The 26814-nt window shown below is 41.3% G+C and overlaps 1 protein-coding gene across 1 annotated transcript in view; it reads left to right on the forward strand.

Annotated features, from left to right (window-relative positions):
• The window catches only part of zfpm2a (zinc finger protein, FOG family member 2a), a 118563-nt gene that overhangs the window by 65467 nt on the left and 26282 nt on the right, over positions 1 to 26814 (forward strand). The window contains exon 5 of the mRNA XM_067602373.1: positions 7705 to 7816. Coding sequence (XP_067458474.1) covers positions 7705 to 7816 — 112 coding nt within the window. The remainder of the gene's footprint in view (positions 1 to 7704; positions 7817 to 26814) is intronic.

Consider the following 26814-nt stretch of genomic DNA (forward strand, 5'->3'; position numbering starts at 1 on the left):
TTTTTAAGATTTGAAGTGAAGGTTCTCCATGTTTTACCACTTATTAAAAACTGGGTAAATTAAACCAGACCGCAATCTTTAAGACATCTCCAAAATCATATATTACATACAGCTTTCTACATAAGTATTGTCACTCATACACATTCTACAATTTTCCTTTCCTCTTTGCCTTTTGGTCATATTGGCAAGGGAAGTAGAAAAACACAGAGGCTTTGCTTGCCTCACCTCCTTTAGAGAAAGAAGGACGGCCAACCTACAGGGAGGCAAACCCCTGCTGGTGGACCTTGATAAGTCCTCACTGTCCTCTGTCCTGGCCTTAGCCCTCTGATCCTAAGCCTACTTGGCTCGGGGCCTACTAAAGACAAAGCCCCGTCAAAATGACTCTGGACGGATGAACAACCAAGCAGAAAAATTGAAGTCCTCTGACAAAAAAAAAAAAGGGTAGCATCAGGTTAGTATTGAAGATAAGAAAACTGATAGTTGCTGGATGAGATGAAGGTCTGGACAGTGTCCATTCACTCCCTGGTGGTCCAGCAGAGCCTCATTAGATGGATGTGTGTGAGGCTGTCAAAGCAGGAATATTATACCACGGGGTCGTCAGCAAACTAATTGGGTAACAAAGACCATTTCCAGCTCGGGAAACCCATCTTTTAACAGTCCGTGTGCTGAGACTCTGATAAGAGAGTTCACGTCTAATGCATTTAGTGAGGGGCAAGTTCACCATCTTTATCTTATTTACTTAACTTGGTGTAAATATTGTTGGTCTTTTACGGTGGATTTAGTAAGACCCCATTTCTCTGAAGTGCATGCAAAGATCAAACTATTGAAGACTGCGGCAGTATGGAGACGATCAGGTGGTATGCAAATCACAGATACCTTTGTCAGTGTGTTCGTCATTACAACATAGTTAAGCTTGGAATACATTTCATGTGTTTCTTCTCTTTGTTCCTGCAGTCTCCAGTGATTTTTAATTCATTGTACTTTGCACTGTGTTTATTCTAATTGTTATTCTGCACACCTATGTATAGATAGAGCTCAGTTTCAGAATCAGGAGGTGAGATTGGCTGCACGGAGAGAGTCTCCTGAAATATAAAATCACATACAGAAGATGCTATTCTAATGCATCATGAAATTTATGACTCCACCAGAGAAGAGAGGGGAGTTCAAAAGAATATTAAAATCCAATACCTAAAGAGGGGCACAGAGGTTTATCTAAAGTCAGGGGCTTTATTCAAGCATCATGCCTGCTATTTTATTGTTTGTCTTTATTTACTGCCTCTGACTGATCCTAGTCTTCCATGTGTGGTTATGAGAGCAGGGATTTGTTGTGACCCCATTGACTGATTGACTCCTGAGTTCCCTTTCTTCCTTCTTTGAAGAAATCCCCCATCCGCATGTTTATTCCCGACAGAGAAAGAGTAGATCTGTCCAGAGAATATGCCACCTGCCACCTTGACCCCCAGGGGCCATGGTAATATCCATACAGGTGAACATTACTGGCTCCGGGTTCCCTATTATGTTCCCTCACACAGCTCCTCGCTGCTTCGGGAGTCAACCCTAACATACATGCAAAAGATCAAACAAGTCCTTTCCAATTGAATTCAAATGGGAAATTTTGTGTAATTCAAACAGTGAGTAGTGAAGCGACAGGGCTGTTCTGTCCCCTGACCAAAGCCAAACACAAGAAGTACACGTGTGCATGCCTGCGCCGCTGTACCTCCAAGACATTATTAAGTCCTGGAGCACATGCATTACAAATTCAGCTTTCTCTTGTTTACAACTTCAAATAGTTCTCAGGACATACGCATTATACATAGCAGTATACACACATTTACTTGTGAAGTTGAATTAAACATTCTCCACTACAAAGAAAGTTGGGGACATTGTCGAACGATGCTGTAGGGCTAGAGAAGGTGGAGATGATTCGTATGTAAGTTTTGACTGAATCAAGAGAGTGTGGTGATGTTTAAATGTGAAAGGAAAAGAGAGAATAGGAGACTAGGGAAGGAAAGGAAGGGAGGTAGGGGTGGAGAAAGGGGGTTGCTTGTCTTCAGGGCAGGTACAGCTTATACTAAACTGTTTGGCTTTAGAGTTGGAGCACCTCAATGTGCCTGAAGGTCTTGAAGAATGGAGGCTAGATGGAGTCCCCACCCTCCCTCATACTCTCTATTCTCTACTTTTCTCCACCCTGATTTACTTTGCTGCATGAGTGTTTCCAGTTTTAAAAAATATGACAAAATAATTTCTAGATGAGCTGTTAATAATTTACTCCTTAATCAAAATCCTGAGCAACCAATTATTAGTCTGCTTTATTACTACTCTGTTATGTCTGAAACAAGCGAGTGAACATACAGTAATCATGCCATGCCACCCATAGTCAATATAAATATAACCACTGTGAGCATTTCAATGGAGTGAAATAAGTAATAGCTAATGCAGCACATGAACTTTGATGCTTACAGTCCAGTCAGCAGGATAAAAGGTGATTTAAATGAGAAAATATTTATTCCCCATAGCGCCGCCATGATAGCAGCAGCCAAATAAAGGCACATACGCACAGTGATGGGTGTCCCTTTAAAGATTCCGGGAACAGCAGTGACTCTCTCAATTTAATCGATTTTAAAATGAAAAGTCAATTTAAGAAAGTTGAAAAGAGAAAGATGGGCTAAGGGAAGAAAAAAGCATTCTCTTGCACTCAAGCAGTAAACTAACTGCCGCACAGAGCAGGCAGAGATTTCAGCTGAATTATCTCCCACCTCACATTTGCTCTTAGGCAAGCAGTTTAAAAGCCAAGCGATTGAGCCAGTGATCCAATTTGAAATGCAGAAATGATTAGAGCAGCTTGCCTCATTTCATATCGAAATTCTCTGATTTATGACAGGGCACCAGCCAAGATCTATCTCTAAAGGGAATTAGTGTGCAATTCCTGCATATTTCTGTTATTTAGTCTCCCAATAGCAGATGCTATAGCCTTAGAGAGAGGGAGAGAGGGGGGGGGGGGTGAAAAAGGAATGAAAGCGGTATGTAGGTATCTTTTCATTTCAGCAGATGTAACCATGGCCATTTAGAAGAGGAGAAAATGACACAAAAGCAGACTTGAGAAATGGAGGCATTTCCCACTTTATGTAGGATGTTGACAGAGAATCTTATTTCAGGGCGCAATGAAAAATATGCAGCGCCTAACTAAGCATATACACAGCTTTTCCCAGCATGGATAGTAGTGGGAGACATAGACTGTGAGGTTGGCTTTGGCCGTTTATTCAACAAAAAGACCCTTGCAACCCATCCATCCTTGAGGCTAAGAAAATATTAATACGCAGAGCGATAACGAGGGCTAGAGGAAAATCTCCCTTAATGAAATTTCCAGTTGACCACATGCAATTTGTTTCATCGCAGTGAACAACTAATTGCAATGGACGTTATCAAGGTGTGAGTGTGCTGTCTGCTGTAAACTGACTGGTAAAACAGGTACAAATCCTTTATCCTCACTCCCATGTTAGAAACAGAGAACATATAAACTTGACATAACCCATACATAAGCTTGTTTTTTTCCCTTATATTTATACCGCTGGCATCATCTGGAAAGGACAAGGCACATTCAAATAATTTGAGACATGTCGCCAGGGTGTTACACTGCTCAAATGTAATGTAGCGGAGAGAAAGTCGAATGTAATAATCAGTAATTCATTTTGAAATATGTCGGAAAACAGATTTGTGAAAGTAGTTTTTTATTGAGGGTAAAAAGGAAGAAACAGGCAATATTCAAAAGGTGTTTACACCGTTATTTAACTGTAATATTTTGTCTTTTTGTTTCAAAATGGCACTCCTTCATACCAAGTGGGTGTTGAAAGCGGGATGTATAAAGCCAATGCATGTCTTGAGATATTCAGACAGAGTGGTTTTGATCTCTCAGTTGTCTAAATCCTGCAGCTGTGGGATCAAGACAGATACAGTGCCAGTCAGTGACCTTGGTAGAGGGAAGGGGGGGAAAAAAAGCGATGAGGAAAATAATCATTCCCACCAAGGTTTGTATCGATTTCACCTGCCCTGACCATGAAGCGGGTTAAGAGTAGCCAGTGGTGGTGAAATGGTCAGCGGTGATATCATTAGCTTGTTGTTTACACAGGGAAGCAGGGAGTTAGGAGAAGGCTGAGTGTCACAAGCCACTTTCTTCTTCACCTCCTTCAGCTGATCAGAGGATCATGGTATCAAGGAGGGATTAGTAGTGACTTGGGATTTGTGTGATTGGTTAATTTATTGCGGTGATGGCAGGTCTTTCATCTATGGCAACATTTAATCAGCGCAGCCACAGAGGCTATTACAGGTTAGCTCCTTTCTGGAGTCAGTCCGGCTGTGCCATCAGCTCTATCACAATTCCCCTGAAATTTCCAAATTATCTGGAACAGGCTTTAGCTTCTCAGTAATAAAAATTAGAACAGATTCCTGATAGAAGCTTTTGCTCACACAGGGCCAATTATAAATAGTACAGCCCTGCCTCGGAAGAGGGAAAGGGGAGGAAAAAAAAAAATCCAACTCTGAGAGATGTGCACGGAACTTATCGTTCAGCCCCTGCTCCGCTCTGATCCAAATCCGTGTGGCTGAAAATTTATATTAGATTTTATCACAGAGGCCTAAGTCTAGAAAAATCAATGAAGGTTATCTTTTATGTTGCAGCAACTTGTGGAAATATTGATTTTCATTTTATAGCGAATTTGGAGCATCAGTTTGTAATCACTTCCTCGCTGACTACACTGTTTTGGTCACTGTATCTCTTACACGAGGAACGGTAACAGAGCTCAGAAAAAAAAAATAAAAATACCGAGAGAGTATTGAAACCACTGGAGTGAAGGCAGAGGGTGGATAAACCATAACACACTACATAGAGAGGAAAGCCGGGGGGGTTTACAGGCTCTGACTGAGCTGATAGACTGTAAACTGATATTTAACACTGTATCTATATAAATGTATTACATATTTACTTATTTTTTTTATTTCTATTTATTTGAATACCTATTACAAATACCTGCAATAAACAAATGAGAGTAAAACATATATATTCCACTTTTTTTTGCATATTTCAAATCATAAAGATGAGATTAAAATATGGAATTAGCCACTTGTATACATGCATATGTACATTTTTTGCAACAGACATATTGAACAATCCAAATGGGGTCAGCATATTTTACAAACTCCACTCAGTGTGTTTTTTTTGGGACAGGAAAGAGCTTCCATACTGTACGTCACATCCCCCTGGTTGTGTGATTGTCGTGTAGAAGAGGAGTTTGTTTCTATAAAGCCAGTTCATCATATGCTCCCTCGCTCCAGGGAAATCGTAATTTTCTGCCTGTCAATCTGCATTTCTTCTGGCCTCGGCCACTTAGGCCAACTGATCCGGTTGTACAAATGTTTTCATTTGCATTTGCAGACGCTCCTCCCTGCAGTGACGCCACTGTGTCTTAATCCTAAATATGTTGTGTGCAGTTGCTCTTGTGCATTTCTTTGTCTTTGTGACGGCTGGTACATGCAGCATGCTTACAAAGCACACCACTATTGTCACTACGGATGCATTATGTAAATCTGCACTGAGAGACAGTCATGGGCTGTTGCTGCTCAGTTTCCAACAAAAAGAAAACAAAGAAAATAGTAGAAATTGACAATTAATTCAAAATAATACATAATACCCATAGTTTGAATTTTAAAAGTTTCTATTACAGCAATAACTAAAGGAACAATTGTGACTACTGCATTAATTTCTAAAACGTTTGTAGTGATTTCTAACACTGGGGGGATGTCTAGTTAATGTGGTATTTTGTTCCTGTTGGCTACATTAAGAGCAGCTGGAATATCATGAATTCCCAGAGGCTCAGAGGGACGGCAGAGAGGCCTCTCGCTGCTGAATAAGAGATGGCTCCAGTCTGAAGATCTAAGAAAGGGTTAATCTGATTCCCATTTCAGATAGTCGTCCTAGCAACAATCGGCCGGTCTGCTCTGCTCCTTTGACAGGGGTGTGAGATTTTCAGGTTAGCCAGATAGAAGACTTTATTGTGAGGCTAATTTGAAATGTGAAATCGAGGATGACTTAAATTACAGAGGTCTTCTCTCTCTCTCATCTGCTGCCAGGATGGGATAAGAAGATGCCAGGAGAAGAAATAAGAATATCAACAGACACAATTTACTGTCTGTGTTTGATCAGTTTGGCAGTGTAGTTTGCCAATGTGCAGGGATATATATAAGGACTGTTTAGAAATCTGTCTTTATTTAGTGTCTGTGTTTGTTTTCTTAATTTTGCAGACAAATTCCGAACAAGTTCCTATCGTCTCTGTGAGATGTTTTTTGCTATTTTGTAAATAATGCTCTCTAAGAAAAATCAGTTTGTCCTCCAGCCTCCGAGTAGATAGAGTTCATGGAAAGAGAAATGGGCGGGTGGAGGAGGAGGGGGCATGCAGGTGCACTGCCGGAGCACAGTGCTCATCTCTTGTGCATATCTGTGCCAATTCAGACCTTTAACATGCTCAAGTGACATTTGCATTTATCCTTGAAGGTTGTTGCCTTGTGCGGGGGAGAAATAAGTGAAAAGCATGGGAGAGGACTAGTATTTTTCTGTTGCATTAGGCAGATAGACAGTGTCCTGTCGCTGCCTGCCTCAGATGGAAAAAGAAATGAAGTGTCGAGATTGCACCCCAACCCATTTTCTCTTAGCTAAACTATTTCTGTAACATCCTAATGAAGGAGGGCCCCGGGGTTCAAAAGTAATGGCCTTGAAATACTGACATTTTGCCTTTGAGTAATAGGCTACTGTACCCAGCTGCCTGAGATGTTGCTACTACCCCTCCAACACACACGCAACAACACCAACACACCATTTTGCAAGCGCAGTGACAAAGAAGCGAAAGGAAAAAAAAACACCAAAATGAAATAAAACAGAACAGAAAATCATTTGAGGATAAATGCAGCAAGCAAATCTGGTGACACTGCACCACGTGAATCTATTATGGTGGATGTTGCACTCTATCTCCTTCTTTTATTTTTTCTTGCTGAGGAATAAAACTCCAATGTTTGACCTCTGACCGAGAAGAAAAATGACCTTACACGTTCAGAATAATTTTCTGGCATATTATAAAAACTCTAACCTCAATCGCCCTTTGAAATGGATACTGATTCTTTGAATTCTTCCCTGCTTGTTTCAGGAAATAGTGAGATCCTGGCGATAGCGAGGCACAATGTGCCCAAAGTTCACCGCTGAACACTCGCTTCCTTCTCTCTGAAAATCATCTCTCCAATTTTTCTTTGGGTTTTTTTTTTTTTGTAATTCACAGACACCTGAGATTTTCTACTTAATCTGAGAGATCTGCTGCTGAATCATTGGGTTCAATCCTGGATGATAGTTCCCCCTTTTCAATACAACGCAGCCTCTTGCTCCCATTTGTCTCCACTCCAACCACTACTACAGCCTTTGTCTGTAGGCCATCACACACACATACACACAAAAAACCTGACTCTCAAATCTTCTCAGCAATGTAAAAAAAAAAAAAAAAAAAAAAGGTTGGTGTGGAGTGGGTTGAGTTGCATGCTGTATAGTTTCTGAAATTGTCTGTTTATGGCCATTCAGAGTAGCTGAAGAGCGTAACTCAGTGGTTATTAATGTTTCTTTAATCACCAAAATAAGCAAATGATTAGTGTTTGTTATCTGTCCCCGTCCAGAAGACGAAGAGCACGGTCCCGGTGGTGCTGAGCGCCGGCCCCAGGTGGCTGCTGGATGTGACTTGGCAGGGAGCGGAAGACAACAAAAACAACTGTGTGGTGTACAGCAAAGGTAAGCAAGCAGCGCCGGCATCCTGTTATCTCTCTGCAGCGCAACACACCACACCACACCACGCCACAGCACCGCCGTAAACACACAGACAATCCTCCATCCACTCAACTCCTGCCTGTCTGTCTCTCTGTCTGTCTCTGTCTTTCTTTTACTTTTTCTCTGCTCTTCCTTGCTCTCCTCGCCTCTCAAAGTCACAAACACACACAAATAATTGCAAGCACACAGCTGCAAGGACACACATACACACGCTCAGACATATGTGCACACACTCCCACACTTTATCTGTTTTTCTCATCCAAAGAGTAATTTATATCACTAAAACTCTGATTAGGAACTGAGAAACATCACTTGACACACAAAGTTAATGGTCTTTAGATTTCACAAGGTAATTAATGCCCCCTTTTTTTCCCCTCCTCTTTTATACTATATAAGTGAATCCCTATCTCAGAGTAGATAGCGCGCAAAGCACGAGTGGAGATGGGTTTGCCATTTTGCTTAATTTGTTCTCTGACTAATTCAGCAAAGCTCTAACTGTATATCTATAATAAATCAGACATAGTCATACAAGCCCCACCAGGAATGGATTTATGTAAATATGTGCAAAAAAATACAACATAGCTGTCATAAAATCCATGTTGTTTATTCAACATTGATCCTAAAAGCACAAAAACCCAAATGACCCACTGTCATGAAGCTAAACTCCTCAATCTGCTGCATTGTGTCCAGCAAACACTCATTAAAACAGCCCAACAGTGATCCGTAAAGGGCTCGGTTTGTTGCAGATTGTATGAGGAGATGCTTAAACTGTATACAGCACTGACACTACAGTCTGCAGCTTCACTTCTCATGAAAGCGCAAGGCTTCTGCAGCTATAATTGGGTCTTGACGGGTGTTAACCAGAGAGACACAGCAAAATAAATACGTAAATAAAGATTTGTGTTTTGGATTCCAAAGGGTGAAGGAAAGGGGCTCCATTTATCACTTTTCAAAAATGATTACCCTGTGACAATACCCCCAAAGCTGAAATGGAGCTTCTTCTCCCTCAAAGTGAATAAGTGGCAGGAGTGGGATTTGCAACCCGGATTTTCGGTCTCCCAATTCTCATCTACTAATCACTAGACTGCACTGGGGAGTTATCCTCTTAACCGGCTACTTAACTTTGTGCTCTTTATCACCAAATCATTAAAGTTTTGATAAGCTGTTAAAGAAGATTATGCACTTCTTTAAAATCTTCTAATCTTTTTGCTTGGAGACTGACTGTATGAAACAAAAAAAAGGGGCAATAACAGGATTTCTCACTTTTTTTTGTTAAGTCTAGAGAATTTCCTCTGCCACTCTTCATACATGTATCCTGGAGATAGCATCACATGCAGCACATTCAGCATCAGCACCTCAGCTATGTATCACTGACAACCCTTTTGTTTGACACTTCCAGCTTGACCTTATTAAATTAAACACAATAACATCTCTAGACGTCCCCATGCGAGAGTTGTTCTGTGTTGTACTGTGTAAGTTCATTAAGGGAAATCCTCCAAAAGAATCATCACATGGTTGCCAACTGATGATAAATGATAATAGAGGGAATGTTGAATACAAAGAATTAATTGAAATCTCAGAGTAGAAGTTAAATATCTCCTGTCACATCATGGAAGCTGTGTCTGAGACGATGACTGAGCTGAAAACACGACATAATTCTGTTCATTGTTTTATAGGTTTAGCGTGTTTAATTATGGAAGAATTTTATGTTTTATAATAGGCTGTTTCCACGACTTGTCACAGAAAAAACTTCACCAATTCTGTCTGTTTCTCACATCATGAAAACTTTTGACTTTAAAACTTATGCATCAAATATCCAAAATTCCATACCACTATGTCACATATAAAAAAAAAAATCAAGCTTTGTAATTCCATACTTCCTGAACAGCTTTGTATCAGCTTTGCCACAGAGCTTTGGAGGAATTGGTTGGTGTCCATTTTTTCGGCTCTGTAACCAAAATTGTTCCACATTTTGCTTCTGGCAACGATTTTTTTTTTTTTTCAGACTGACTGGGACTCAGTTAAGAAAGTGTTTGATGCTGTTGAACGTTTTCAACCGTTTGACTCCTGCGTCCGCTGTCCAAAGCCAGTCTGTGACTCGATTTTATACCATCATTCTTCTTCATCACCGTTTAAATATTCCAATCTGCACATGTGTGCACCCTCTGGAGGTGACATTGAAATTGAATGTCGATGAGCTGAACACGTTCGGTGAAAATATTAAATCTTTGTCGAATTTAATATTGAATTTGGTCTCTTCGCCCCAGTTTTGAAGTGGAATTGTGTTTATCGCGTCGACACTAGTGTGGATTGACTAAAGGCTCTTCAGAGTCCAACAGCAACATTCTTCCCACCTCAAAAAGCTGAGGCCCAGATTGTTTATATCTTCACCCCTGTGCTGTTTCTACTCTGTAGGCTGCTTCATTGCTCCCTGAGATGCGTTACTTATGGAAAACAGTGAATATCTCAATACACAGTATGCTTACAGAATATGTTTTGGCTCACGTTTCAGTGGTCTCGGCTTTCTTTATGGCTGCCTGCAAAGATAGTAGCAGTTCACTTTGGATGCTTGCCAATGTGAATCTATGGGGGAGTATCTCTAAGTAAGGACTGGTGATTGGTTTGAGTGGCTGTAGCTTACTATTGGGTGTTCTCTACTATGATTTCTGCATTACATTTTGTACAACTGCTCATCCTCTATCCCTCATACTTATCATTCAGGAAGTCTGGGAAATATGTGGAGAGGGAGAGAGAGTAGGATTCAGCAAAATGATTCCTGGAGTCTGTAACAAGCAGCATGGTGGTTTAGGTCCCTCACAGGGCGCCCCTGGTCATCGCCAACACAAGCTAAACTTATAGTGTAATACCATATAGATAGTATTATTGGCCTGTTTTGGGGATTGTGTGATTCCTGTCACAAGCAACACTTTCTCGTTTCTGACTATTTGTATTTGGTGTTGCTGTCTGTATCATTTTATCCAGATGAACAGAAAGACAGGAACATTTTATCCTTCTAAAAAACTAGAAGTCACAGACCATGATTAATGTTTGAGACATTTAAATGTCTCAAATTATGATTCACAGAGCCATTTCATGAAGATAAATTCTTCTTTGAATTACTGTTCTTAAAATGAGAGGCAGCAAGAGCCCTGAAGTGGAAGTGGAAAAGTGCAATATCTGTTTTTCCCAGGCTGTCAGCATGGCCCTGTTTGTTTTACATTAAACTCCCAGGAAGAGCCTTAGCAGCCAGCCATTACTAAAACTCTCAACTCTACTACTGCGCTAACTCATTATCAAGAAATCCACCTGGAACTCCCACAATGCTCTCCTCCACACTCCGACAGTTTCTTTGAACCGCTGAAGTTATAGAAACAGGCAGCAAGTCTGCAGAGTAATTATATGTTACAGTAATGCTGGAGACTGAGGAGAGAGAGAGAGAGAGAGAGAGAGAGAGAGAGAGAGAGAGAGAGAGAGAGAGAGGATGACAGACAGGGACCCAGAGAGAGTGAGAGAGATAGAAACCAGTTGAGAATTTTCTGTACAGATAAACAACAGATTGATAAACAATACAGCTGGAAAGTAGGATTTAACAGAAAAAACTAATTCGGCCGCATTTTGATTTTTTTCATCTAACATATCCCAGCTGAATATGTTACCAACAGAGGCTCAAACTCTGTAAACCTGCCTAACTGGAAGAATTTTAGCAACTCTAGCAAGCCAATAAACATGAAGCCAGTTGTGATGCATTACTGGAGTTAAACTGCTTGTTAAGTTTAAGGCTGGTGTTATTCTTTATTCTCATTGTCAATAAATCCCATGAAAAAAAAACAACAACAATACGTTAGTCAGTCTAAATACTTTCTGACTTGCCTACTCTGCCTGTGGCACTCAGCCACAAACCCACTCATTTCCTTCTGAAGATGTAAATCTTTAAAAACTGGCCCCAAATAAATTGCTTCATTTTTTAAAAAGGCTAAATCGTTTCCTTAAACAGCTGGGCACTGTAGTTTTTATGTGTTACTCAAATGTGAGGAAATATTGCATTTGTTAGGGACTATTTTCAGCTGTGGATTAATACACATTTATTATTTACAACACCAGGATGGTTTGTGCAGGATTGACTCAAACACACCACAGTGCCCATGTTCATCATGATAAAGGAACATGTCTCTCACTGCAACAGTGTGACTCACTGATGTGTTTTTAATAGTTTTTGGACAACAATGGAGCGCTATGGCTAAAACATCTCCAGCCTTATCCTTTAATTTAGTGAATTTTCTATAACGGAAGAACTCTTTCTTTAAACAAGCAAACCTAGTCTGAGTTCATATTTATGGAGGAAATTTGATCTCTTTACAACATTTTTTTATGATCTCCTTACAACAAACCTCTCCCGTGCTACAGCGTATAAATGCTGAAATCAGACACGGTCACATCTGAGCAAACACTTAAAGAAATGACAAGTGTCATTTTTATGTCTGTTGTACAATATATGACTTCATGCATTGTCAGCGTGAGCCTTCATTGTGCTTACCCCATTGTTACCTGATAACTGAGCCCACTGAAACTATACACACTCAATGTGACCACATTATGTGGCATTATTCAGAGGTCACCTAAACTTTTCAACTATAAGCCTCTTAAGCCAGACCACATTCAGATACAGCATGTCCAATAAGTCTCCAGAGCAACTTAGCCCATTGTTCGTGTAGAAATTGACCAATGTAACTAGGCCGTTTTACATAAGCCCGGACAGTGCAGAATTAGCTAACTCGCTGTGTCTTTGTATTATTTCATATTCTCTAAGTCCTCACAATCAGATCCTTTTTATGCCTCCATTTCATTTCCACTTCTCCACAGCTGAAGACCTCTGAGGCATAAGATGAACTAGCATGACCTGCCTGGACAGATGTAGTATCTATTTGACTTTTTTTTTCTTTTTCTTTTTTTTTTTTAATAAAACCAGCTTTAAATCACTACTGGAACGTACTGTACAAAGACATTTGTAGGTTTTTTTTTTTTTTTTCACCAGAAATGAAAGCGTAAAACTGTACTGTTTCCTGCACTGCTCCCTGGCAGCATGCAGCATTAAACAGTGAGAGGAGACTCTTACAGTTCAAAATTTAATTGTTCATTTCAACCCTCCTCTTTTAAAATGACTGCGGCGAATAGGAGGTGCGAGGGTTATTATCTGTTATCTGGGAACATAGCGAAATAGTGTGACTGAATAATAACTAAACAACTGACACAATGTAAAAATTTCATTATCAGTGTATTAAAACAAAATTGTACCCTAAAGGAGTCCCCACCACAGCTCCGAGCAGCCGACTAATTATGTTTAATTAAAAGACAACAGAGATCAACAGAATCGTTTTCATTAGGAAATTATTAATGATTCCACTGCAACAATAATTGATTGCACTGAGCCACGCGATAACTCGGTACGGTCAGGCTGGAGTGAGCCGGGTGGAGAGGAGCGGCTGGTTTAGGCATTTGGCAGCTGTTGAGTAGCGTGTCTTGCAGCTGAAGCTTCCACATTAGCAATTGAGGAGAAGTTATAAAGCTGGCTTTAAGGAAGAGGAGAGGAGAGAGAGTGGTGGGCTAAGGACAGCAAAATCCAAATCATACGGCGATCTGAGAGGACTTAACCATCCCACACATGTATTTAGGAGCACAGGCATTTATGCACATACAAGCAACACACATTTCAGTACACATGACTAAGACGGGAACACACACTTTTATTATTTCCTCCTTTCTACAAACATATTCAAGAGGGCGTTTTCTCTTTTTTTTTTTCATCCTGTCTCACTCATAAGCATATAAACTACATGCACACACACACACACACACACACACACACACACACTTTGTTGCTGCTCCTTTCAGAGCCATGTGAAAGACGTCAGCTCCAGACGCTTCCTCCGACAGCCTTTTATGTGCATTGTTCTCCCGCTGCGCAGGCAGTTTCCCTGTGCTAGACAGTATAGCACAGGCACACAGGCATCAGACACCACACTCTGCTACATCACCCACATTCCAGCAACAAAACACACACGCGCAAACACAGACCAATCGCCATTACCGAAAATTCTCATAATGGCTGCTGACACATATATGTCCATCTGCATTGACTGTAGACTAAGCCCTGAGACAAAAAACAACAATACAGAGAGAAAATGTTAAAGGAGTGATGGGCACTGATGAGGGACAAGATTGTTCTTTTCATGTATCACCGTGTAACATTTTGTAGCTGTGGTCTGTTTGCTTGCACGCACATTTTTGAGTATGTGCTTGTGATTTGTGTTGTGTGTGTGTCTGTGAGTATAGCCGGTCGTCCTTGTATCAATGCCACGAAGGGTGTCAGGCTAATGAGCGTGGGCTGTCCTTAGAGCAGGAGGGTTTGGGTTGTGCCATTCACTCTGCATATTTAAATGCCTTGTAGAGCTTAAGTAGGCCCACTTTTCCATGTCAGGGCAGCGTTCAAATCCTGCTGCGACCATTAATTATGATACCATTGTGCTCCAGTGTGGCTAATAAGAGTGATGTATTGCACCCTCGTGGCATTATAATCATCTGAGTGAAGTACCTGGACTACACTGAGCTCGCTTTAAGCACCAGGTTTAAAAAAAGAAAGAAAAAAAAAAAAAAAAACAGCGAGTGTAGAGGAAGCTTCTTCCCTGCACTCTGTCTCTACCGCTGGCTGCAGTGGTTAATGCTTCCACATGAGAGTGTGTCACAGATTTAACTTCTCTATAATTGTATAATCAATGATGAGAAATGCTTTGGTATTGATCATGCAGGAAGGCTGATTGTGTGTCTACGAGTGAAGGCAGCATAGACACACTTGTAAACAAAGTACTGCAAGTCCATAAGCATCAGAAGCAGATATGAGTCATTGTTTTTCTCCTCATCCATGCATGTGTACCGCGCTCTCCCTATCTGCGCTGCATAAGCATGTTGTATGAGCTATCTGCCTTGCTTTCGCAGATGTCTTTGAACACTGAACTGGTTAAGTGGATTTTGAGGAGCTGCTTCTTAATATTTGGAGCATGTCTCCCCAGTATTTGAATTTGTTCAATACAGATGGGGAAAAAAGATCACATTTTATTACATTAATCACTGCAAGTTAATGTGATTATATGTACTTTATATTTCTCTTCTTAACTTCCCTCCCTTAACGGCATAATCAATGACCGTTTTTATATTCATTGAAAAATTTCCGCGGATATGAAAATAAGCTTCTGCGAGGTTTTTTAATCTACTGCGGGATCTTGAGTCAGTAATTAAAGAGTCCATTCTGTGTGTGTCTTCTAAAAGCCCTTAGCCTGCTTTTAGGCCTGGGTATGATCCAGCCCACCGCCCCCATCTCTGCTGTGGTAAGTAGGTGTGAAAAGCATTGTCAGTGTGCTTCAGGATAAAGCCCTGCTGTTGGATGCCATTGGTCAGAGTCAACCTCCCCCCCCCCAGACACACACACACACACAAATACACACAAGATCTAGGAGCAGGTTGAGAAGAAGAGTGTGTGTGAGGATGTAGGGGGTCGTGGAGGGGTTTGTGCATGTGTGTGTGCAGGGATAACCAGAGACAAAAGCTGAGAGCTGGAGAGAGGGGCCTTTCTGCACATCCACACAGCTTCTTCTTCTTTAGGGGGGTGGATGGGGGGGGGGGTTGTACCTTTTTATCAGACTTGGGGGGGTCACAGTGTGTGTGTATGTGTATGTGTGTGTGTGAGAGAGAGAGAGAGAAAGAGAGAGAGAGATGGAGGGACAGAGATAGAGGAATCACCAGGGTGGAGGGGTGTTTAGATCGTCAGTCAGTGTGATGGAAAACCACACGGTTAAAGTCTCTCTGAGGGTTGACACAGGACTGCAGCGAGTGGAACTAAACAAGTGAAACTGAGTCTAGGTGAAACTCTGATACACTGAGGGAAAGAGGAGATGATCATAATATGAAAAAAAGCCACCAGAGGAGGAAATGGAATCTGACAGTGGAAGAAAAACACTGATGTAGCCTTGAAAAGAAAAACATCCAACACTGACTGTTACGATGATAACAATAGTTTAGCAAATAGAGTTACAACAATTCCATTCAAGCCCTTTAGGGTCTACTGATCCAGGATCCATTTTTCCTTTGATAATGTATACCCCTGCAAATCAATTTTTAGGTCGGGCAAAACATAATCAGATTTTCTGGGAAGAAATAGCTCGACACATTACAAAATTGTTTTGTGGGGTCGCCACTGTGTTCATGCAGCAGAACTCGGCGATAACCTTTATACATACCTTTGCAGCTAATCCATTTTATTGATTGTACATCCACCTGCATGGAAAAAAACACATTGCCCCATAGTCTTTAGAGCGGCGTATCAGTGTGATATCGCAGTTTTTCTTTTCTCATTGTAGTGCACGGAGGAGCACAACTGCAAGCCACCTCTAGCACTAGTACCTTATCTATGGGCTGTTTTATCATGCAATCTGGTCAAGGGATCATAGCTATTCTACCCCTCTTAAAGTCTAATGCCATGGGTAAGGACACAAGGATGCATGAGGCTGCAAGGGTATAGAAATAGCAATTTGAGACCGTGATACTTAGTAAACTTGTGAGTAATCCTGCAAGAAGCATGGCTAAAACATGTTTCATCTTGTGTTTGAAACATGTAGAGAAAAGTTGCAATCACTGTTGGTTAGTTATGGTTCAGGACGCTAATTTTTGATATCAAAGAACCTAAAGAAGCAGATTCAAATTGAGATTGTCCTCACAGCAAAGGCCAAAGTAGCATGATTTGGTACACCGCTGCAATACCTCCAAGGGAAGAAGCCACCTTTCCTTAACCTTTACCCAGTAGGTTTAGTTGTCTAAACGTAATGATAGGAGGTAGATAGATGCTCGTTTAAATCTTTTTTCTAACAAATTTTGACAGCCGACAATCTACTTTGTTGTTTAGGTATAAGGACTTGTTGGAAATTCAATATAGTTCATTTGTTTGTTATAAAATTCAGTGTTTCTGCTGTCAGTTACATTGACTACATGCACAAAATATTCAGTTTTTTGCCCTTATTCTGAAAAAGACAACATTCCTACTAAGCTGTTTACATGGCTAATGAAAGTGAATATTCCACTAATATTCATATTTACATGCCGAAGGTTTTCAGGGTTTCCCTCTGCTCCAGTGGGAACGGGAATCACAAGATCTCCACAGGCAGTGAAGTAAACCAGCGAGGTGAAAAACATTAGTGAGCTGCTGCCTGATATTTATAAGTGATATTAATATGACTGATATTATAAATTTACAGTTACAGGCACAACCAGCACCTAGGTTTTCCCATGATGTTTACTACACTGCTGAGTGTTTTTGGTGCCTCACACTGAGTCGTCACCATCAGTCCATGGCTGCATGTCAGGATAATAACCAAACCCCTCCGTTCCCGTCGTAGAGAAGGTGCGCTCTGTTTTTCCAGCCCGCCCTGAACAGCTCTCCACTCTCCTCTCATTCCTCTCCTGTGTCTGCCTTCCTGCTCCAGCATATGTCATTTTGTCTGCGCAGGGGTGCGTTACACAACCAGCCTGTCATGCATCTCTGTCCCAGCCTTGCAAACTGTTGGCTAGTTGGTTTGTTTACAATGCACAGAGCTGACCGAAAAAAGGCAAGAGGCCCTGTGTTTCAGGTAAAAGAATGCTCCTAAAACCCAGATAATATCAGCATATCTCACATGTCTTAATTGTAAAATGCTACATTTGGAATAAGGCCTAATTAATAATATTGTCATATTGGGAATAATAGTGAAATATTAGTGTGCATGTAAACATAATCACTGATTCAGTCAAGGTGGCGGTACCCACTCAGTTTTTAGTCTCACAGCAATCTCTGGCTTCATGTTCCATGCAGAGTGGTATACAGATTCTATATTTGGGAAAAAGAGAGTTCTGGTGCACTATGGTTGAGGTATGGTTAGGGTTAGGGATAGACTGTGGTTACAGTTAATAAAGGTAAATGTTAATTACATATCTGTAAAAGGGTCCAGTCTCTGGTCTGCTGCTTGAAAGCATGACACGCTATACGCCACCACCACAAACTGCACACCCTTACTTTCTGGCTTTGTATATTGTAAATTGTGAGGTTTGGCATTGTCTGATATGGGTATAATTCCTGGGGATGCTGGGCTGCCTGCTGATAGGGGCACCAAAGCAATGACAAACTACCTGTTTTGTGGTTTAAGAGATAGGACTTCTTTTTTCTGATATGATTAATGGTAAGTTACAGTTACAGTTACAGTAACATCATTGTTTTTACATTTTTATTAGGATTTAAGCCTTGTCACTGCCTTCACCATGACAGTGGTATTGGCTGCATATGAGCTAAACCCTACCTCCCCTAGGTTGCTTTAGTGCCTGAGCTCTGCTGACCTCTGCCTGTCGGCGCTGGGTGACAGAGATGGGTGCCCCTGTTCCTTGTATGCGCGTACTGTGTGTGAAAGAGAGAGAGAGAGAGTGGACAGAGCGGCGAGCGAGCAGACAGGCGTGCTGTAGGTACAGTAGTGTAGAGGACCAGACATCAGTGTCGTCCAGGTCAGACAGGGCCATCCATTCTCTAAGCCCCAGGGAAGAGAGAGGGAGAGAGAGAGGAAGAGGATGAAGAAAAAGGAGAGAGAATTGAAGAGAGAAGTGTATGTGTGTAGGGAAAAAGAGAGATGTGTGTGGGGGGGGGGGGGTTGAAGGGGGGGGGCATTGATGCACTGTTTCTCTTAACTCTGTCAAAGCCACTCCATTGTGCTCCCCCGTGCAGTGAGTGGAAACCAATCTGTCATCGCTCCACTAGCCAGCATACAAGAAGAGGGCTAGACTGCTGGAAACACAAGTCTATTCAATGTGAAATGTAACTGGAATCTGAGCCCTTGGATAGCTGGATTGAAGAAAAAAAATTGATGTAAGATTTTTGAACCCCGCTCTCCCACAGACTGTGAAATGGAAGCCATGAGTACAGTATTTGAGTCTGCATGAGATAGGTTTCAGTCTCGTATCTCTCCCTTTTTCACGGAGAAGTGATTGACATGTTTTGTTGATGGAACTCTATCCAAACCATGTGAGGTTTGCATAGGCATGAAGGGCTCAGTTAAAACCTCAGACATCCTCGCTCGATATTACCCGGGAGAGTTGGCCTCCTTTATTTAAGATTTGACTTTTTTTTTATGGCACTGACAATATTTAGACAGTCACAGAGGGGGCAACAGAAACAAAGTCTTCAAGTGGGGCTGTGAAGATTTGGGCTTCTTGAGCACTTCTTTTTCCTATTCCACATCCTGTTTTCTTTACACCTGCCACCTATAGAAACCGAGCATCACCTGACCAGCACAGCAAACACACACCACCTCTCCCGATGCCCTAAGCTCGCTAAGCCTGCATACTGTTGAATAGTGGCTGCTAATGCTGTGTTCCAATGCCATTTGGAGTCACTTCTTCCCCTCTCCTCACAGGAATCCCCCTTGCGCCATTTTCCCTGTAATCTCCCCACTCCTCTCTGTTATGGGGTGGCTCGCCCGCTGCTCCCGCCACTATTTCACAGCCCCTCTCCTTCTTACAACCAGCACCTCCACCATTTTAATCCCTTTGACCCAAACCCTGTGTGTTTCCCTGTATCAACAGCTCCTAGAGATTACATCCTGCCTGCCTCCTCACCGCTGTGTGCTTCAGTCACTGTGGCTGTAGCTGGCTAGTGCGTGCTAGGGTCTTAGTCAAAGACTGCTGGGTGTGATAGCCACTGTGGCCAGTTAGCTTGCTCGGGGTGGTAGCCATATTGCAGGCACCTGAAAGAGAAGTGAGGATGGCAGGAGATAAGCTGAGAGCAGGCTCGTGCCTTCAGGAGACCCACTGAAGACTGGCTTCAAAAGAAAGTTTGTTTGATTGAAAAGAAACATTGGGCAGTGTGGGAAAATAAAAGAATATTACTATTTGGTTATTTCTCTGTACTACTCTCAGTGTGCCCTTGAGCAAGGCACTTCCAGCTGTTTCATTGGAGCTGTTCAGCAGAGTAGTGGCCAGCAGTGCTAAATTAGCTATTCTTTGTCGACATCAGCATCATTGCTTTATTCATTTTGCTAAGACATCACATGATACAACCTAATAAATATTCATTTTCACTGACATTACAAAATAAAATATATTTAGAAATTTAACAGGTAAGAGGAATTTTGGGAGATGGTTAGTCCAAAGTTTATTAAATCTAAGCTTCATGGGCTTTTGGAATACATCTGTTCATTGCTTAGTTTATAAAAAGGCTTTATACTAGTAAGTCCATATTTAAATCACCCTTTAAAGGACACAACTACACACAGCTGTTGTTTATTTACTCATTTTTTACTCCACATTGCTCAAGTTATCACTGGCAAATCAAATCTAAGGGTAAAATACAAATGTGTCGCACAGTTTTTCTACAGACAATCCTGAACTCACCGGTGGTGACTGAGCCTGCCTGCTCCATACCGATCTTTATAAAGCACTAAAAAAAAGAAATCAATATGACTGATATCATATTGAAAGATTTCTGGTTCATGAAGTTCTGCAAAACTTAATTTATGATATTACTTGAAGCCGCATGGGGCTGGGAAAGCAGTGTAGTGCAGGTTAAAGGTAAAACTGATATATGGACTAGTGTGTGAGTAACGGAAATTATATATATGTATAATTAATTAAATATACTTAATTTGAAATTCTTTACAAAGAGGAAATATTTTAGGAAAAAATGTGTATAAATAAATACACAATATATGAATAATGCCTAAATAATGCAAGTTTTATTGAGTTTGGGTTGAGTTTAATATTCCATTCAGTATAAGCATCATAAAGCTTCAAAGAGGTGTTGAAACAAGCAGGTTACAGAATACATCCGGTATGTGACATTTCTATACTGTTTGAAAGCTTGTTTTCCTAACTTTAAGCTACTTAAGGGGAAATTTAAAGGGGTATTGGGGTTCAAGAGGTTAAGGGAGTTATCTTGAAAAAGCCTGTCAGGATCCTGCACTGCTCCTGCATAGCTTGTCAGAAAAGTGAAGCAGCCGTCAGGAGAGTTAGAGCCGGTCATGTCGTTATGCTGAAGAGCAGTCTGTGCTCACAGAGGGCCCCTCCTCTTTCATGTAGTGTTTCTGGTAATGGGTTAGGGCTTTATTGATGTGAACTTATGTGATCATTGCATAAAGAACTACCATTTCTCTCTCTCTCTCCCTCTCTCCCGCTCTCTCTCCTTCCTGCTCAGTTTTCCTGTGGGCCACATTAAATCAAGCGTCCGACCTAGACTCTAGTTAAATTAAACCCTATCAGCATGTTGCCCTCTCATATCGGAGAACAGGCCTTTATATAGACGGCCTGTAAATGGTGATTAGTGAGTGTTTTGATTAAAATTCAACCACATGTGTGATACTCTGGTGGAGCCAATCACCTCCTTCTCTCCCTCCCTCCCTCTCTGTCTTTGCCTCTCCGCGCATAAACATACATAGAGACATACGTGCACGCACGCGCACACAAATCCTCCTCTCGCCCTCCCTCCCTGTTTCTGTCTGGCCTGTTCTCATGGCTCAGCAGAGTGCAAGTCTGATTTAAGGGCCCTTACAAATGGGAAGGTTGCAAGTGAAGACAAAAACCAGAGACAAATCACACCACAGCAGTCTCAAGGTTTCTACTAAACCTATTCAACTGGAGGGGAGCGGCAGAACAGTGAAAAATATATACACACTCCATCCTGTCAGAACGCTTTTGGCTTATCTTGAGTGACTGTCAAGGCTGGGAATATCAGGGAATGGACAGAAATATATAAAATTAATAAGCCGCTGGATGTTGTCGGGAGTTATGATGCTTCATAAATCCTGGTTTGATCATGGCGGACAAGGCTTAAACCCACTGCTTCCTAATGCGCACAGCAGTGTTTTGGACTGGATTTTATTCTGTTTGGGAGATAGAAGCCCTTAGCTGGCAAAAGTAAGATTTATCATCTCCCTATCCCCCCTCTTTCTTTCATGAGTGACAAATATTAAAAAGAAGGCCTGAGGGAAGTTGGCAGCCATTACCACCTTTAATAGAAGGGCACAAGCGTAGCAAGGTGAAACTTGGGCCAAAGGCAGAGAAATGCTATTCAAAGAAAAGAGAGAGAAGCAGGAGAAGAGGGAGAAATTGGTGCTAACTTATCAGTTGTACTTCCTTTGTCGGGTCAGGGGTCTTGGAGCTTTTGTTTGTTTATTTGTTTCTTATACTGAAAGGATGGATGCTATCTCTCCCGCCATCCAAGCAGGTCTGCTCTGTCAAGTGCTGCAGGTAATATTTCATGTCAGGAATTAAGCAAGCCTACCTACCGACTCCTTTCTACAGTTACACGGCCACCGCATCCATCATCGTCCCCTCTCCCTCTTCCGAGTGTTGGCTTTGTCTGGATCACTCTCTTTTCACGGGGTTCGGGTGTGTAAATACGACAGTAGAGGAAGAGACTAATTAGACCGCCATGTCTAATCTCCAGGGCTTTACCTGTCAATAAAAATGTTGTCAGTGAAGATGAAGTCTCTTTAAATGAAAGGCTTGGCAGTTTTGATATGTAAAGCACATGTCACACTGTTTCAGTCAGTAACATCACGATGAGACAAGTTGTCAACAGAAGTAAAATGACAACAAAAACATCTTTGCTGGACCAAATCAGAATAATGACATTCTAATTTAAGAGTTGTTGTGTTTTTTTTCCCCCCGTTGTTCTATTTGGGAGAGGTCATGCTTTTTGAACACAAGTTGTTGTAAGTAAATTTATTCCACTTATTTCTTGTAACTGCACGAAAAAGTAATGAGGTGTTGGAGATAAATATATGAAGACAATAAGCCGTGCAATCCTTTTCCTGTAGCTGCCTTTGAGTCAATTAGCACATTTCAGAGACTCTGAAGAATATCGCTGCCTTATGTAGCTTTTCAATATGCAGCATCTGACTTTTATCCAATTACATTATGTGAGGTCTGTGGGCACGCCGGGCACAGTGCACATAATGGAGGATGCCATCTTTGGTGTGATATTCTCCAACACTTTTCCATTGCATATGCCTATGGCTCTCACTATGAATTATTCAAAGGCTTCATCCGCACAGAAGAGTGAGGAACTCAGCTCCATAGTAAACAGATTTTCTGCTCGCCATCTTCACAAATCTGAAGTGTAGGACATTGTAAGTGCCAAATAATTACACGGTGCCCCCTTTTTCCCTCCTGTCTGAGTTCACCTGGCCTCAGAAATGCATTTGGACTGAATAACATTTTGTCACTGGTGAAACTTGGAGTTAATTGAAGTTTTGTTGCTCAGGACCTGCAACAACAGATGCATGAAACTGATGCATGAAGACATATGATGATTCCTGCTTGATGCTACCATGTTAAATAATCCTCTGTTGAAATATTTCTTATCCTATTTTTTTATCTTATCAAACATATTTGGTTGAAGAAATGGCTCCAATATGGTTATGGAATATTTGTGCACCCTGCTCTCCCTCTGTTGATTTATTAAACTATAATAGATAACGGCCCTAGAGTTTGACTCTGGCTATGTATAATCACTTTAGTTCCTCACTGGCTATTGTGCTGTGAAATAGAAAATATGAATATTACATGGGTTTTAAATCCCTACAAAAATTCTTTTTTCCAGAACAAGAAAATTGACATATCCATTGCATTACTGCAGCGCCCATCTTTGGCTAATGGAGATTTCACATTATAGCGCTCACATTATAGCACCATGAAATATGCTAAGCATTTAAGTAAAATGAATTTTTTAAATAGTCCATCAGTGTGGAGAAAAAAAAGGAGGTCTATAAGATTTTTTTCCTCTCTCTTCTCTGCTTTGGGGATTTGCCCTGACCTTGAACTGGTCGTATCTTCCAGTGCAGATCTGTGGCAGTGACACATGTCATGTGTTGGAGAGGATTGAGGAGGAAGCAGAGGAGACAAGAGGGAGTGATCTTGGTCGGTAGCCCAGTCAGAGTCGGAGTCCGCCCTCGTGTCAAAGGATGGGCATGTTTGGCCCAAAACACAGACTGCACCTCATCCACTAATCTCAGCACGAAAACACCTTTGGGTGGCTGACGGGGAGATGAGGACGCACACATTGTACAATGTCGATGAACACGGACAGGGTTCAAAGCCGCCCTTAAATTCTTGGGCTGCAGGGAGGGATGGCTATACGGGGGAGAACAAGAGAAAGAGTGAAGGGGAGGGAAAGAGGAGTGTATCTCCAGATTCTCTTCTTGTAAAGCCGACCTGGCTGAAGTCAAGCCAAGCCTCCCTTTCTCCTTCCAATTCTGCTTTGTAGAAAACCCTCCACCTTTTCTGTCGTGCTTGTTCTCTCCCACTCAGTAGGAAAACACAAACTACAAAAGAGTAGACGCTCCTCATAAAGAGACGACATCTTAAGGGTCCCATCCCCCGCTAGATTCTCAGGTTCGCTATCATGTAGTTGAAAGCACATTATCACATGTGAATGAAGTTAACACACACATCGACCTGCGATGTTTCTTTGCGTCAGTGCAACGCTTGACTGAACACTCCCTTTTCACCCAGACAGATTGTATGAAGGCGGTGGAATAATTTGTTATCGACTCACAGAGGCTCTGAAATTGAGATCAAAAATCTGCAAACCCCCCAAAGATTAACATCTGTATTTTACAAAGATGGCTAATGTCACACGGTTGACAACTATCATTATGTCCTGGTTACTTTTGAAAGTATTTACTTTAATCATCAAAAGGCTCCATTTTACCTTTTGTTGGGAGCTAATTGATAGACTGAGACCTCGCTGCTTGTATGCGGCATACCAAGCAGACGCTGTGACTTTCAGCGTGTCTGTAAATAAATAAATCATAAAGTTTGTTTTTCTCCCAAGTCAAAAGAAACCTTTTCTTTGTCTTTGTTATTAGCGCCTTTTGCATCGACATGAGGCTAAAACCCCGAAGACTACAACGTTTAGGAAAGCTCCTAAATAGCGGCTCTGAAGCTAGGTTTGAGCTTTGTCATCACGCTTGAAGAATTTCCTTTTAATGTACTGTAATGTGAAATTCAGTGGGGACAAGTTTAATTGAGTTTTACACAAACCAGTTGGGAGTAGCGCTGGAAGGTAGGTGATGTTGAGGTTTTTAATCTCTGGCTCCGGAGAGGCTTGTTGACGGAGTGGTTCTTTCTCTTTGTGGAGAAAAAAAGAGGAAGCCTAAGAAATGATACATCCATGGATAAAACCAATTGGCAACCCTCAAAGGGACGGGGGGTGATAAGGCAAATCCAGCACTTGTAGAGAAATAAAAGAATCCAACTGTTCATTAAAACGGGAAACAAAACAGGCGATTGAGAAGGAAGGCAGACTGCTCAGTGGAGGAGTGAGTGAAACAGACAAACAGAGCCAGAGATATCAGAGGAAAGGATTGGAAAATAATCAAGGATTTGTGAGGAGAATTAATAAGGAAGATAGGCACAAATAAGCATTTTTTTCTGACTCTCTGCAAAATTAGGAGGGATGGACTACAATTATCAAACAGGGGAAATGGCATAAGCTACATAGACACCTAATTATAAAGGATAACCTAGATATGAAGGTTGCTGTCTTTTTATTTTACACACTTTGACTGTGAGGCAGTAGGGTCTTTTGTGCCCAGTAAACCAGATATTCATTGGATAGAGAATATTCAGATGTCTCTCAGAGACATAGTCCCGCGGAGACTATTTAATATAACAGTATTCTCTTATTCTTTGCCAACAGTCTACATTCTGTAACTAGTGTACAATCCATTGAGAAAAGGAATGACTTTAACTTCACATAAAAGCTTTTTTTTTAAACCACTGGAATAGTTTTAAAACAGGGAAGGTCAGATGATTTTTGGGGTCTAACAAAAATCCAACAAGCAATCAAATGATGAGAGTGTACATATATAATTATGATTATTATTTTTTGACATGATTTGGAAAGCGTAACAACTGATTTGTGCAGAAAGTGGGTCTAAAAGTGATGGAAGGAGCTTTTGAAAGAATGTTTCATTGTACCATTTGAATCAGCAGACTGTGGTTTGGCTTTTATAATGTTGAATTCAGAGATAGAACTATCTTCATTGTGAATCAAACCATTACTGACACAGATTTTAACATTAGACATGTTTCGAAATGTCTGTGGCTGCCTCTCTTTAGAGTTTGGTCTCTTCACAGACAGTGTGCTGGGCATCTCTTTGCAGGACAGGAGGCGGTTTATGTGATGTTGCTATTGGACTGTTTATTTCTGACAGTAATTCACCTCTTGGAGGTTAGTTGACTCTATCACCTGACCCAGCTCTCAGTAATGAGGTTTGGAGTCAGGGACTTAAGGTGATACAAACAAAGGGCTAATGAAAGACCGAAGAGGAGAGGTTGAAGGGAAAGCAAGGCGGGAGGGGAGCAGGGGTGAAGGAAACTGGCAGTGAAATAATCAGCACTTGTATGATCAGCCACTGAGACATTCCATTGGTGTTTTGTGTGAAAGAGAGCCATTCATCAACATATCAATAAAAATATGGAGCAGATTATTATTGTGTTTGCTTACCATGGGCCCCCATCGTAAATAATGGGTCTGCCGCTGCTGCCTGTATTAATTATAATTAGAATGCTGATAATGTGTGTGCTCTTTTATTACAGGAGCTGAATCAATTTTACAGTCTTATTCAGGCCCACAAGGTCACACAAAGTTGCCAGGGCGAGAGATGGCTCCTTGTAAACCAATCAGGGCTGAGGAAGCAGGATAGAGAGAGACCCAAACTGGTCAGATAGATCTCTCAGCATCTTCACATAGCAGCTACCATGAACTTTTTACATCAGGGTCACACATTTGTGGCACTGTGGGAAAACAACTTTTCTTTCACCACATTTGTTGGTATATAATGGGTTTGAATTTGCTTTTAAAGCTGCATTAATTGATTTTTCAGGTCACTTAGAAG

The sequence above is a fragment of the Thunnus thynnus genome, chromosome 10 (assembly GCF_963924715.1).
Source record: "Thunnus thynnus chromosome 10, fThuThy2.1, whole genome shotgun sequence".
NCBI classification, from domain to species: domain Eukaryota; kingdom Metazoa; phylum Chordata; class Actinopteri; order Scombriformes; family Scombridae; genus Thunnus; species Thunnus thynnus.